This window comes from Microcaecilia unicolor, chromosome 6 (genome assembly GCF_901765095.1).
Source record: "Microcaecilia unicolor chromosome 6, aMicUni1.1, whole genome shotgun sequence".
NCBI classification, from domain to species: domain Eukaryota; kingdom Metazoa; phylum Chordata; class Amphibia; order Gymnophiona; family Siphonopidae; genus Microcaecilia; species Microcaecilia unicolor.
In genome coordinates this window covers 26,721,250-26,733,396 of record NC_044036.1, presented here as the reverse complement: position 1 = coordinate 26,733,396, position 12,147 = coordinate 26,721,250, and the positions used below count along the sequence as shown (strand labels likewise).

The 12,147-nt window shown below is 44.1% G+C and overlaps 2 protein-coding genes across 5 annotated transcripts in view; one reads left to right on the top strand and one right to left on the bottom strand.

The window, feature by feature from the left end:
• Positions 1-9,176, bottom strand: part of PRPF38A (pre-mRNA processing factor 38A) — a 48,636-nt gene extending 39,460 nt beyond the window's left edge. The window contains exon 1 of one of the 3 annotated variants that reach the window (XM_030206489.1): positions 9,108-9,176. Coding sequence is in view for 2 of the 3 variants with exons in the window: in XM_030206488.1 (XP_030062348.1) it covers positions 8,252-8,381 (130 nt within the window). In the remaining variant the exon portion in view is untranslated. Of the gene's footprint in view, positions 1-8,251; positions 8,428-9,107 lie in introns of those variants that run through there. The other 2 variants (XM_030206488.1, XM_030206487.1) reach the window with 2 other exon arrangements.
• ORC1 (origin recognition complex subunit 1) overlaps positions 8,517-12,147 on the top strand; it is a 93,165-nt gene continuing 89,534 nt past the window's right edge. Inside the window, exons 1-2 of one of the 2 annotated variants that reach the window (XM_030206485.1) lie at positions 8,517-8,763; positions 9,572-9,730. In XM_030206485.1, coding sequence (XP_030062345.1) covers positions 9,633-9,730 — 98 coding nt within the window. In that variant the 5' untranslated portion in view covers positions 8,517-8,763; positions 9,572-9,632. Of the gene's footprint in view, positions 8,764-9,571; positions 9,731-12,147 lie in introns of those variants that run through there. The other variant, XM_030206486.1, reaches the window with a different exon arrangement.

Below are 12,147 nucleotides of genomic sequence, written 5' to 3'. Positions count from 1 at the left end.
TTTTGGAGCAGAGATTTCTGTTCGATACTCTCGTGAGAGGTTGTTTTTTTTTTTTTTTTTTTTTTTTTCTTTTCTTTAATGCTGTTCTGGCTGTAGAAAGGTGGACATTTGAGCTTCCCCAGAATGGCAAAAGTTATGTACCTATGCCCATTAGATATGAATGCTGGACTTGATGGACTTTAGGCCTTACCCAGCATAACCATACTTATGTACCTATGGCCTAAATACACAGGAAGTGATTGAATCCCCTTCCAATTGAAAGAACACTCTGGAGTGAAGGCGCATAGAATGAAAATGAAAAAAGTGAAGTTGTGCCACAGCCACTTGGTGAAGGCAGTGTAGACAAGACTGTATCTGAATTCAAGAAAGCTTGATATAACATCAGGTCTCTAAGGAAGAGGAAGAGATAGCAGATGGTATATATAGGCATACTGGACCAAACCAGGATGTTTATAATCTGCCAATGCTGAACTGATAGAGTAGAGAAAAACACGAGTAGATGGTTTGAGGACCGTCCACTATCTTTAAGTGAAAGGATGACTTTATTCTCTAAGTGACCATATGTCCTGTAAAAACCAGAAGAAAGCTAAAATGAAATATGAGAGGCTTCAAGGCAGTTGGAAAAGAAGGGAAGACATGAATAAAGCATGCCTGCTAAGGCAGCTGAATGATTGGGAGCTTGGTAGACAGGACTGTAGCAAGTGCAGCTACCTGAATTGCCACAAAAATCAAATACCTGACATGAGAAAAGGCAAAAAATACTGTGAAAGAGGTCCTCACTGTGCTCTATCCTCACTGTGCTCTATCTACTCACACACAAATATCAAACAGTCTGACCAAATACAAAAGCAAAAGATATCAACACCAAAACATACAGGTATCTCCTAAAGGGTGACCTGACATTAAGAACATAAGGGACAAGCAAAATATTATTATAATTATTATTAACATTTGTATAGCGGTACCAGATGCCCGCAGCGCAGAACACCTCACACAGAAAGACAATCCCTGCTCCAAAGAGCCCACATGAGTCTTTATGTAACATATAGTATAGAGAAGCAGTCATTGACCCATGGCCAGACCCTGGGCCAAAGAAGAAAAGACCCGAGGGAAATACCCGTCTGCTGCAAATCCCCAGACTACCCCAGAAACAACATCTCCGTTTCCTTCTACACTCCCGAGAAAAACAAAACCGAACCGGAGAAACGCTGCCTCGTAAAGGGAACTGCAGCTGGAGGCAAACATGGCTACCTAGCGCGCCCAAAGTAAAAGAACGAGGATCAAAGAAGAAAAAAACACGGAGGACATGAAAGGAGATGCGATCGCAAACGAAGAAGCCGGAAATCGCTGCCGCTGGTAGAGGAAGCAAAAAGTTACCCTCCAGTGCCGAGCAAAAACATGCTTTAGCCTCTCCTCCGACGCTAATAGACAGCGCAGCACATCCTGAGCTTTTCAGACCGATCGGAGAAGAGCGGGCGCGCGCCGAAGCGGTTCGCGCCATTTTTTTTTTTTTCATTTCAATTCACAGCTACTAAAACGCCAGAAAAAACAGAGGAACATAATTGTGAAAATAAAAAATCGCCCTTTAAAGTCTACTTCTATTTGTTTTAACTCTTTTAAAGTACAATCCCCAAAGAGAAATATTCTCTTAAGTTTCTTTTTTTTTTTTTTTTTTTTCGAGTTAGAAAAGACAGTGCTGAAGGGAAGTAGACTAGCACAGAGCTGCCTGCTCGTTAACAGCCTGGGTATATACATTTTTTTTTTTTTTTTTTTTAAACAGTTGAGCTTGCTCATTAAAATTGTGACTTTCTAGAGTGGCTGCCTCTCCCAAAGACATACACCTTTCTAAACAAAGGGTAGCCCTTCCCAGCTACATGTGGGAGATGGGGAGGAAGGGGGGAGGGACCCGGGGACACCCGAGTTTAACACCCCCAGAGGCTGTAAAAGAAAGGAAAAAGAAATTCCTACCTGCCCAGCGTCTAATAGAGAATTCCTAGGCACAGAAGAAGAGGTAGTATTATTGTTGTTGTAATTATGAACCTCTAAAAGAGAAAGAGATAGAGAGAGACTAAAGGGCTCACTTCCTACCTGCTGGGAGACTGAGAAAATACTGAGGCTAAGGTCACATGGCCAGGGCTCCTATTGGCTCTCAAGAGTCAGAGTTTTTCTCAGTCTCCACCTGCTGGTAGGCGAGCACAACCCATCAGTCCAATCCTGGTCCGGTCCGGAGGGACGCTAAGGAATTATCAATTACTAGGCACCCATGTAGGTATAACGAGGGCGGGGGGGGGGGGTGTCATACAAAATGTAAAGGATGTAGGTACTGTCCCCATGCTACAGAGACTCAGTGGATTTTAATATTGAAACAGCAAAGAGACAGGAAGTTCTATCTGAATTCAAGAACCGATTGTGATTCATTTTATATCATATATGCCATTCAATGCCCATGTGAACTTTGGTATACAAGACAGACGATTAAAAAGATTAAATTAAGATTAGCACAACATTTAAGCAACATTAAATTGCAAAAAGTAGAGACTCCACTCTTAGGTCATGGGTGAAAGCCCAACATGCAACTGAGGATTTGAAATTTGTAGTTTTGATACAGTTCAATATACAAGATAGGGGGTAGCATAATGCAAAAAATATTTCAGAGAAAACGAAGACTGATATTTGAATGGAAGACGGAGAGTTCGTCAGGATTGAATAAAGAAGTAGAGTGGGCAGGTCTGTAGAAGTGTGATGTAATCTACCCGGGTTCAAAAAGAAAAGGAAGTAATACGCATGCATGGCGTTCTGGAGTGCAGTGGCGCCACTGTTGCTGTTACCTGTTCACCCTGGGATAGCGATCAAGAATCCAATAAATTCAAGTACGAGATTGAAAAAAAAATTTTTTTTTAAGTTGTTGTAAAAGAATTACGTACGAGAGAGTTTCTTATAATGTTGATCTGCACTTTTAGTTAAACCCCTGAAGACACATATAGCAAAACACATCTGTGTAGGGTTTGACGACGCTACAAGTGGGGTGAAATACTTGTGCTGAATGCAGAGATGGACAGTGACGGAAAGAACTGCATTGTTTGTTGGAAAAACCTTTGACATTTGGACAGTTTTTACTGAAGATTCAAGAAATTTTCGACCAGACGTAGGGTCTATAATTATTGGAAGAGTTACACTGGTGGAACATTTAGTATTGAAGGATGCAAAACATCTCTAAAACAATAACATTCTAAAGAAATTACAGTTTGTGCTGTTGGAAGTATTTGTGTAATACTTGCATAATACCATCAATATGAGTTATTGTTAAAGAAATTAGATATGAGGGGAAAGCTGTTGCAAATTGAATGTGCTCACATAGGATGATAATAAAGAACTATGTTGGTATGTACGAATGGTGTGTATAAATACGAGTGTGGGATTAAAGTTAAGTAAGTGAACCTGGTGTTTTTATAAACAGTTTTATGTTTCGTAATTTTCAATAAAGGAGATACAGTTCAGTAGATAATAATTTGGTAGTTATTTGGTATGAAATGGAATCAGAAGTAGAGAGATCCTGGATTCTTTATTCTTCAAAATAGCCTAATGATTAGCAGAGTGGGTTGAGAGTGGTTTGATTCCCACTGCAGCTCACTGTGACCCTGAGCAAGTCGCCTAACCCTCTACTGCCCCGTGTACAAAAATTTAGATTGTGAGCCAACTAGGAACAGAGACAGTACCTGTATATCAAACATATAAATGGCGAGTGTCGTACTCACTCGCAAATGCGCAGTAGAGACCCTCTCTGCCCCGCTCCCGCATCAATACGTGATGACGGCGGCGGAACAGAGAGGGTCTCTACTGCGCATTTGTGAGGAACGAAATCGCCGTCGCTAATGCTCCCCCCACCCGGAGTCGCCGCCGCCGCCACCCATCCTCCACCCAGCCGGGCCCTCGCTCCGCTATTGAAACAGCAAGGGAACGCAGCACACAGCTCTGCTGAGCTGCTGTCCTTCCTTCTTCTTCTCTGCCTGTGTCCCGCCCTCGACGACGTTACATCACACGAGGCCGGGACACAGGCAGAGAAGAAGAAGGAAGGCCGACGGCAGCTCAGCAGAGCAGAGCTGTGTGCTGCATCCCCTCGCTGTTTCAATAGCGGAGCGAGGGCCCGGCCGGGTGGAGGGGTGGCGGCGAGCTCGGCGGCGGGGGGGCCTTGCAGCGGCGACAGGAAGGGGCTTTCAACCCCCCCTTTCCTATACTAGCCTGTTTTTACGGGCTCAACGGCTAGTAATAATAATAAACAGACAGATGGCATGGGAACCCAGAAGGCAAGGACTGATTTGGTTTCCAGTACATGGGTATGTAGTCTCTTGAGCTTCAGTGATTATCAGACAATAAGGTTAATGAAAACAAAAATATTAAAAAGCAGACTGTAGGAGTTGCAACAAACTTTCTGGATAGGCATTGGGAATAATTTGCTAGTTAGGGGTGAGGGCTAGAGGTTCAGACTGCTAGAACAAAATAAAACTAGTGGAGAAAGCTGGGATCAGGGGACCAATAGCCTAGGCTGGAGAGGAACTGGGCATAGTGATAGGTGAAGCAAAGCAAAAGATGCCACAAGTGCATCTATGGGGGAGGGGGGCGACAGCTCTGCTAGCATCACGCAGTGGCCATTAAGGGTCTGGATTATTACCTTTCTCTCCCCCCCCCCCCCCCCCCCCAAGGAACTGCCACAACTTCTTTTGCTCTAGCTAATGGGGTAGGGGAGGAAAAAGGGCAGGGTATAAGAGATCTCAGGTGCTGACTCTCAGCTTTAAAGAAAATTTGTTAAGGCCTCTATTAGATCATTACTATTCATATGCCCAATATTTGTATTTCTTAGTCTAATTTTTATTATTTTGGCTAGTACTGAAAGAAAGATATTGTAGCTTAGGATGTGAGCTCTTGTACAACCAGTCTGAACCAAAATTCATTTGAGACTTAAGACACCGGGGTGCTTATTTTCAAAGAACATAGACTTACAAAATTGCATAGAAACCAATGTAACTTTGTAAGTATGTGCTTTGAAAAGGAGTCTTATATATACGCCAAAGAATAAGAAAGGAAAGGAGAGAGTGGAATATCATAGATACATTTAAATATCTCAGAGGTATAGAACAAAACCCAAACCTTTTTTTTCATAAGAAACTTTGATCTCAACACAAACCTTATACTAATAGACACAAAATGGACACCCGCACCATGGTCAGACCATTACAAAGCAAACATCTCCTTCCAATGGCGAACAAAAGGACTACCGAACAAACAAGAACGCAAAACTTATACCACAAGAGGAAAAATAGATCCGGAAATTTTCTGGCAACAGATCTACCACAATGATTGGTCAATAAAAACAGATACAAGCCAATTCCTATTAGAATGGGACGACAGATGCAGATTCACACTAGACAACATTGCTCCAACCCAAACAAGAATCTCACACAGAAAGAACTCAACGCCGTGGTTCAATGAAGAGCTGAAAAAACTTAAAATACAAGTCAGAAGGTTAGAACGAGCTTGGATTAAGAAGAAAGACGACACTACACATAACGATTGGAAGCAACTTCACAGAAAATACAAATACACCATAAGACAAACCAAAAGACTACATTACAAAACCATAATCGGACCAAACTACAAGGACACACATAAACTCTTCCAACTCGTGAACAAACTATTAGATACAACACCAGTCACCACCAATAGCAAAGACACTCCTGGAGCAGACAATCTCGCGAGATACTTTAATGAGAAAATATTACAACTGTGACTTAAAATACCGACCAGCACCATCGACTACGTTGAACTCCTCAATTGCCTAGATCCAACCCCTGGCATTTACCCAGCGGACAGGACCTGGACTAACTTCGAGATACTATCGGAGGACACTATCTCCCAAACGCTCAAAAAATTTGCCAAATCACATTGCAGACTAGATATATGCTCAAACAACCTGATGACATCTGCTCCTCAACAATTCATAAACGACATAACGAAACACCTGAACCACATGCTACAAAACGGACTTTTCCCGAAGGAAAAAGGAAACATCCTACTCATCCCGATACCCAAAGATGCAAAGAAAAGCACAAGTGAATTAACCAATTACAGACCAGTAGCATCCATTCCCTTAATAACCAAATTAAAGGAAGGATTAGTGACCAAGCAACTTACAAATTATCTAGACAAATTCTCAATACTTCAAGACTCCCAGTCAGGATTTCGATCTAACCACAGCACCGAAACTGTAGTAACTCTCATGACTAAATTCAAACTAACGATTGCAACCAGTAAGAACATACTACTACAATTTGATATGTCAAACGCTTTCGACATGGTTGACCACGGAATTTTATTACACATCCTTGAATACTTCGGAATTGGCGGCAACATCCTCAATTGGTTCAAGGGTTTTCTAACCACAAGATCATACCAAGTGACATCAAACTCGACTATTTCAGCCGCATGGGTACCTGAATGCGGAGTACCACAAGGATCCCCCCTCTCGCTGACCTTATTCAACTTAATGATGATACCCCTGGCCAAACTACTAGCAAATCAAAACCTTAATCCATACATCTACGCAATGACGTAACGATCTACATCCCATTCAAACAAGACCTAAAAGAAATTTCCAAGAACATTAACCAAAGTCTTAACATCATGCATTCCTGGGCGAACGCATTTCAACTAAAACTCAATGCAGATAAAACCCAATGCCTAATACTCACCTCGCAACACAACAAGAAAGAATTCACCGCCATTAACACACCAACTCTAAACCTCCCTATTTCAGAAACCCTAAAAATTCTTGGAGTCACCATTGATCGACACCTAACACTAGAGAACCACGCGAAAAACATAACCAAGAAGATGTTCCACTCTATGTGGAAATTAAAAAGAATAAGACCTTTCTTCCCAAGGAGTGTTTTCCGTAATCTAGTACAATCAATGGTGCTCAGTCATTTAGACTACTGCAATGCACTATATGCCGGCTGCAAAGAACAAATAATCAAGAAACTCCAGACAGCCCAGAATACAGCAGCTAGACTCATATTTGGCAAACCAAAATTCAAAAGTACCAAGCCCCTATGAGAAAAACTACACTGGCTTCCACTCAAAGAACGCATAACGTTCAAAATATGCTCACTAGTCCACAAAATTATCCACGGAGACGCACCAGAATACGTCAGACCTAATAGACCTGCCACCTAGGAACGCCAAATTATCATCTCGCACATTCCTTGATTTGCACTTCCCCAGCTGCAAAGGAATGAAATACAAAATAATGCACGCGTCAAACTTTACCTTCCTGAGCACACCGTTCTGGAATGCACTACCACGCAGTTTGAAATCGACATTCGAAAGAACGAACTTCCGCATCCTACTGAAGACACATCTCTTCAATAAAGCGTACCACAAAGGTCAACAAATGAGAAAAGGCACAACTCGCATATACACTTCAGAACTTGATTCTTAATATCTGCTTGTACACTATGAAATCGTTTATTCTGTATGTTATACCTTCATCAAAATGACCAAAATCCTGTAATATCAAATGTTTACTTATTAACTTTCTTCCACTAATCATGATGTATTGTAAGCCACTTTGAGCATGCAAAGAGGTGGGATACAAATGCAACAAATAAATAAAAAAGAGATAACCCAAGAGGCTCCGAGGCAGTAAAACAAACCTGAACATTGGAAGCGTGGTGGATGCATGAATTACTTTCCAGTGTGATGGTGAAAATGCACAAACAGTAACTGAATTTAAGAAAGAGTGTGATACTGGAGTAAATAGAAATCCAGAAGCCATATGGAAAAGGAGAAGGGTCTATAGCAAGGCACCAAGAAAGACTGAAATTAAGCCGATTAAGAGGCGTATTTTCAAAGCACTTAGCCTTCCAAAGTTCCATAGCAACCTATGGAAGGCTAAGTGCTTTGAAAATACACCTCTTTAAGTGAGCCTCACAGTTCTTACCTACCATTATGTTTCTCTGAGTTCTTACAGTTTTGTTCTAATTCTATTACTGGTAGACCGAGCAGAAAGGTTAGCTACCATGCAGGCACAGACTAAATTACCCTCTCCCCAGTAGGTTGGAAGGCAGGATGACAGCCTTTGCACTGAAAGTGCTGTAGCTTCCCTGTGTTCCCAACGCAATCTGGTTCCTTTCATAACCACTACTCTAAAACATAAAACCGCCGACCCGTTGGATTGCGTTCCCCCTCTCCTCACCGGTCAGGCCGAAGCATTCTTCCTTCCAGTACTTAGACTCGTAGATCCGCGTACGGATGATCTTCTCCACCAGATACTGAGGATTAGTCCCGTGGATACTATGAGCATCTTTCACCGTGCGATTCGCCATTTTAGGAAAGCCCCTCCCCCTCCCCCACTATACACAACTACTCCAGCGCTTTCCGGCGACGATGATTGACGTCATTGCAACGTAGCTGCTTCGTGGGCGGGGCAGAAAAAAGAACAATACGGCGCAGTAGTAGTGACGCCATTGGCGCGAAAATCCAGTCTGGAACGTGAAGTTTGGTATGAGGAGAGGAGAGGGTTTAGTTTTAAGTACGTTTTTACTTTTTTCTTCTTCTCTATTTGGAGAGATTTCACAGTCTTTTACTTTGTAAAGGCTTTTATTCTGTTCTGTTGGTTGGTTGTACGGAGCTCGCAGGGAGATCTTTGAATCCGGGAAGATCCCGAGGATCTCGTTGTATCCGTTTTTTACCTTTTGCCGGCATAGGGTAAGTGCAAATTTAAAGGCACCATTTATTTCTTTTAGGTATTATCTTTTAAATTGTTACAAAGAACGATCCTGCAGTTTCACAACTGACTACAATAGCTGATCTTTGTGATATGGGGCAAGTCACTTAACCCTCCATTGCTCCAAGTACAAAGATTGTGAGCCCATTAGGGACAGAGATAGTACCTGCATATAATATATGTAAATGGCTTTGGTTGTACCACAGGAAGGCAGTATATCAAATCCATGACCCTTTACCTCTTCCCCTCTCTATTCCATCCTCCAAGATGACCAGCATATCATCTCCCCTTCCCCCACTCCGAATCCAGCATCCTGTCCCCTTACCTCTCTTGTGCCATCCCTGATCTTACAGAAGAGTGAGCTTTCCATGGATTCTAAGCACAGGTCTGTGCTAAATAGCTGTCTTGCCTACCCCACCCCAACAGGAAGTCATCCCCAGAGGAGGATGAGACAAGGCTGGAGCACAGGCCTTTGAAGTGATCACTCTTAATTTGGGGGTTGGCACAGGATGAGGTAGGGGGATTGACAGCAATGGGGTCCAGCCCCTGCAGGGAGATGGATCTCACCAAATTCTTCTGCCATAGATAGTGGAAGCAAGCAAATTACGACAGTGCCCTAGATAGTGGACCAGACATTAACCTAGGCATACAAGTGGCACGGCAGGGCCTGTCCTGGACATTTGTATTGCTGCCTTGCTGCAAATTTAAAGGCACCATTTATTTCTTTTAGGTATTATCTTTTAAATTTTTGTATTATGTAAACTGATTCTTGTCATTATTTACATACAGATCTGTGGGATCCAGAGTTTGCAGTACCTAGTCTGCTGTCTGTGCTTGTACAGAGAAAGCTATGACCAGGTACTTTACAAGGTTAAAGAAGAGACGCATTTATTCCTGGGTTGGGGAACCAACTTCAAAAGATAGAAAACTGAAGACCTGGCATTACAAGTACGTATATATGAGACCTTGACAAATTTTCTTCCAATCAAGAAGCCAGCTAAAAAAAAAATATAGTGTCCAGTGGCTGAGAGCTCCCTTAACCTTCTTTCCTCAGCGACCCTCCAGACCGGTCAAGACGCGTGGGTTATGTCCTCCTACCAGCAGAGGGAGACTGAGAAAACACTAAGCTTTTGAAGCCTGTATATATAACCTGTGCAGAACCTCCACTAGCCAGTATTTTCTCAGTCTCAGCAGAGGTAGCAGTTGACAGCCTGTGCAGTCTCCAATAATCTGGTGAGGTAGTTTGTCATTGGGTCGTAGGATTTTTTCCTTCCAAACTTTATTCTGTTGCAGTACCCTGTACGTGTGTGTAAAAAAAAAAAAAGTGCTTTGGGGCCCTGGGTCTGGTGGGGCCCAGTTTTTCCCCCTGGGGTGTTACACCTATGTTTGGGTCCCTCCCCCTGTGCTGCTCTCTATTTGTGTTGGCTTGGCAGCTTTGTGCCTCGGCTGCTTTCTCAGTATTGTAGCCTTGAGTGCCTTACAATTTCCAGATGCCAGAGTTAGAGTACGATGCCTTTAAGGTCAGTTATTCTATGTCATTTTGCTTGCCAGCTTTGTGCCTCGGCTGCTTTCTCAGTATTGTAGCCTTGAGTGCCTTACAATTTCCAGATGCCAGAATTAGAGGACTGTGCCTTTAAGGTCAGTTATTCTATTTCGTTTTGCTTGGCAGCTTTGTGCCTCGGCTGCTTTCTCAGTATTGTAGCCTTGAGTGCCTTACAATTTCCAGCTGCCAGAGTTGGAGTACTGTGCCTTTAAGGGCATTTATTTCTTTATTTTCAGCGGACCGAACGGGGGTTTTGATTCCTTGCTGGAACGAGAGAGCAGCGCTTTCTCCAGTGCTTTTGCAGTGTGAGTGAGTTTTTGGTTTGGCGCGTTTGCGGAACAGCTTTTCCCTTCCCTCGTGGTTTATGGCGGCCCAGCTCCTCCGATGTCGCGCGTGCTCGTGGCGAGGGGTAGAGGCGCCGGGCGCTCAGTGTAGCTTTGCGGTGCACCTATAAAGGTGGCTGCGGCACCCCCCGACTTGACCGCGGAGGGATCGATGGTGTCGGGAGTCTCCGGGTCAGCGGGAGCGTAGGCAGGGCCGCTGTCAGTTTCGGCGGGAACAGCCGCCATCTTGAGTCTGACGCGGCCCATGGAGCCGGCTGGTTTTGGGCCTGCGGCCTCCGTTTTTGGCACAAAAGGGCCTAATGACGGTCCAGGAATGGTGGGCTTTCCTCCAGATTTTGTCTGGACGCGGTATCAGGCCTGGAGATCGGGACCCCCCCTCCCCCCCCCCCAATTGGAAGAGGGGGCTATTTCCGTCTTGACTGAGAGACCACGGTTAGAGTGGTCAGAGGACAGGCAATGTTTTTCTCCTGTAGCTGCAGAAGCTGCGCTTAGTGATCTGGGGGAGTCAGATGGAATTGACGGCTCTCAGGAGCAGGATTGTTGGATTCCTGGAGAGGATCCTTCAGTAGTGCGGATTTTCCATAGAGATGAGCTGTCAGAACTCATAGATCAGGTGTCGTCCACCCTTCAGTTTGGTCCTGAGGTGGCGTTGGGGGAAACTGTCCAGGATCCGTTGGTGAAGGGCATTCAGCGTCAGGCGTGATCCTTCCCTATGAACAAGGATCTCCGGGAGATGATTTGTCAGGAATGGGATTTGCCGTGTAAGGTGGCAAAGGCAATGGCGAGGCTTTATCCCCTCCCTCAGGACGATAGGGATTCCTTTAAGGCTCCCACGGTAGATGCAGTAGTGACGGCAGTAATTATAGCTACGGCTATCCCGGTTGATGGAGGAACGGCTCTCCGTGATCCTCAGGATAGGAAGTTGGGATCTTTTCTCAAGCGTAGTTTTGTTTTGTCGGCTCTAGCCCTGCAGGCCTCGGTTTGTGGGGGTCTGGTAGCTCGGGCATGTTTTCGTTGGGCCGAGAAGCTCCTGGATGATTCGGTAGATGTTGGTTCTTCTGGGGGTCAGGAGTTAGCCGACTTGGACATGGGTTCATCCTTTTTGTCTGAGGCTTTTATGATTTGTTGCCTACTTCAGACAAAAAATATGGCTATGGTTGTGGGTCTCTGCCACTTAAGGGAGCTATGCTCTTTGGAGAAGATTTGGACAAGTTAGTGTGAGGTCTTAGTGATACCAAGGTTCTATGGCTTCCAGATTTTCGGTTCAAGGCAGGGGCCAGAACTGGTTCCTCTCGGGGACGGTTTAGGGAGGCTCAGCGGTATAGGCCGGGCAGATCGAGTGGGACCTACCCCTAGCTGTCTGTTTGTCCAATTTAGATTGTAAGCTCTGTTGAGCAGGGACTGTCTTTTCATGTTAATTTGTACAGCGCTGCATAAGTCTAGTAGTGCTATAGAAATGTTTAATAGTAGTAGGACCT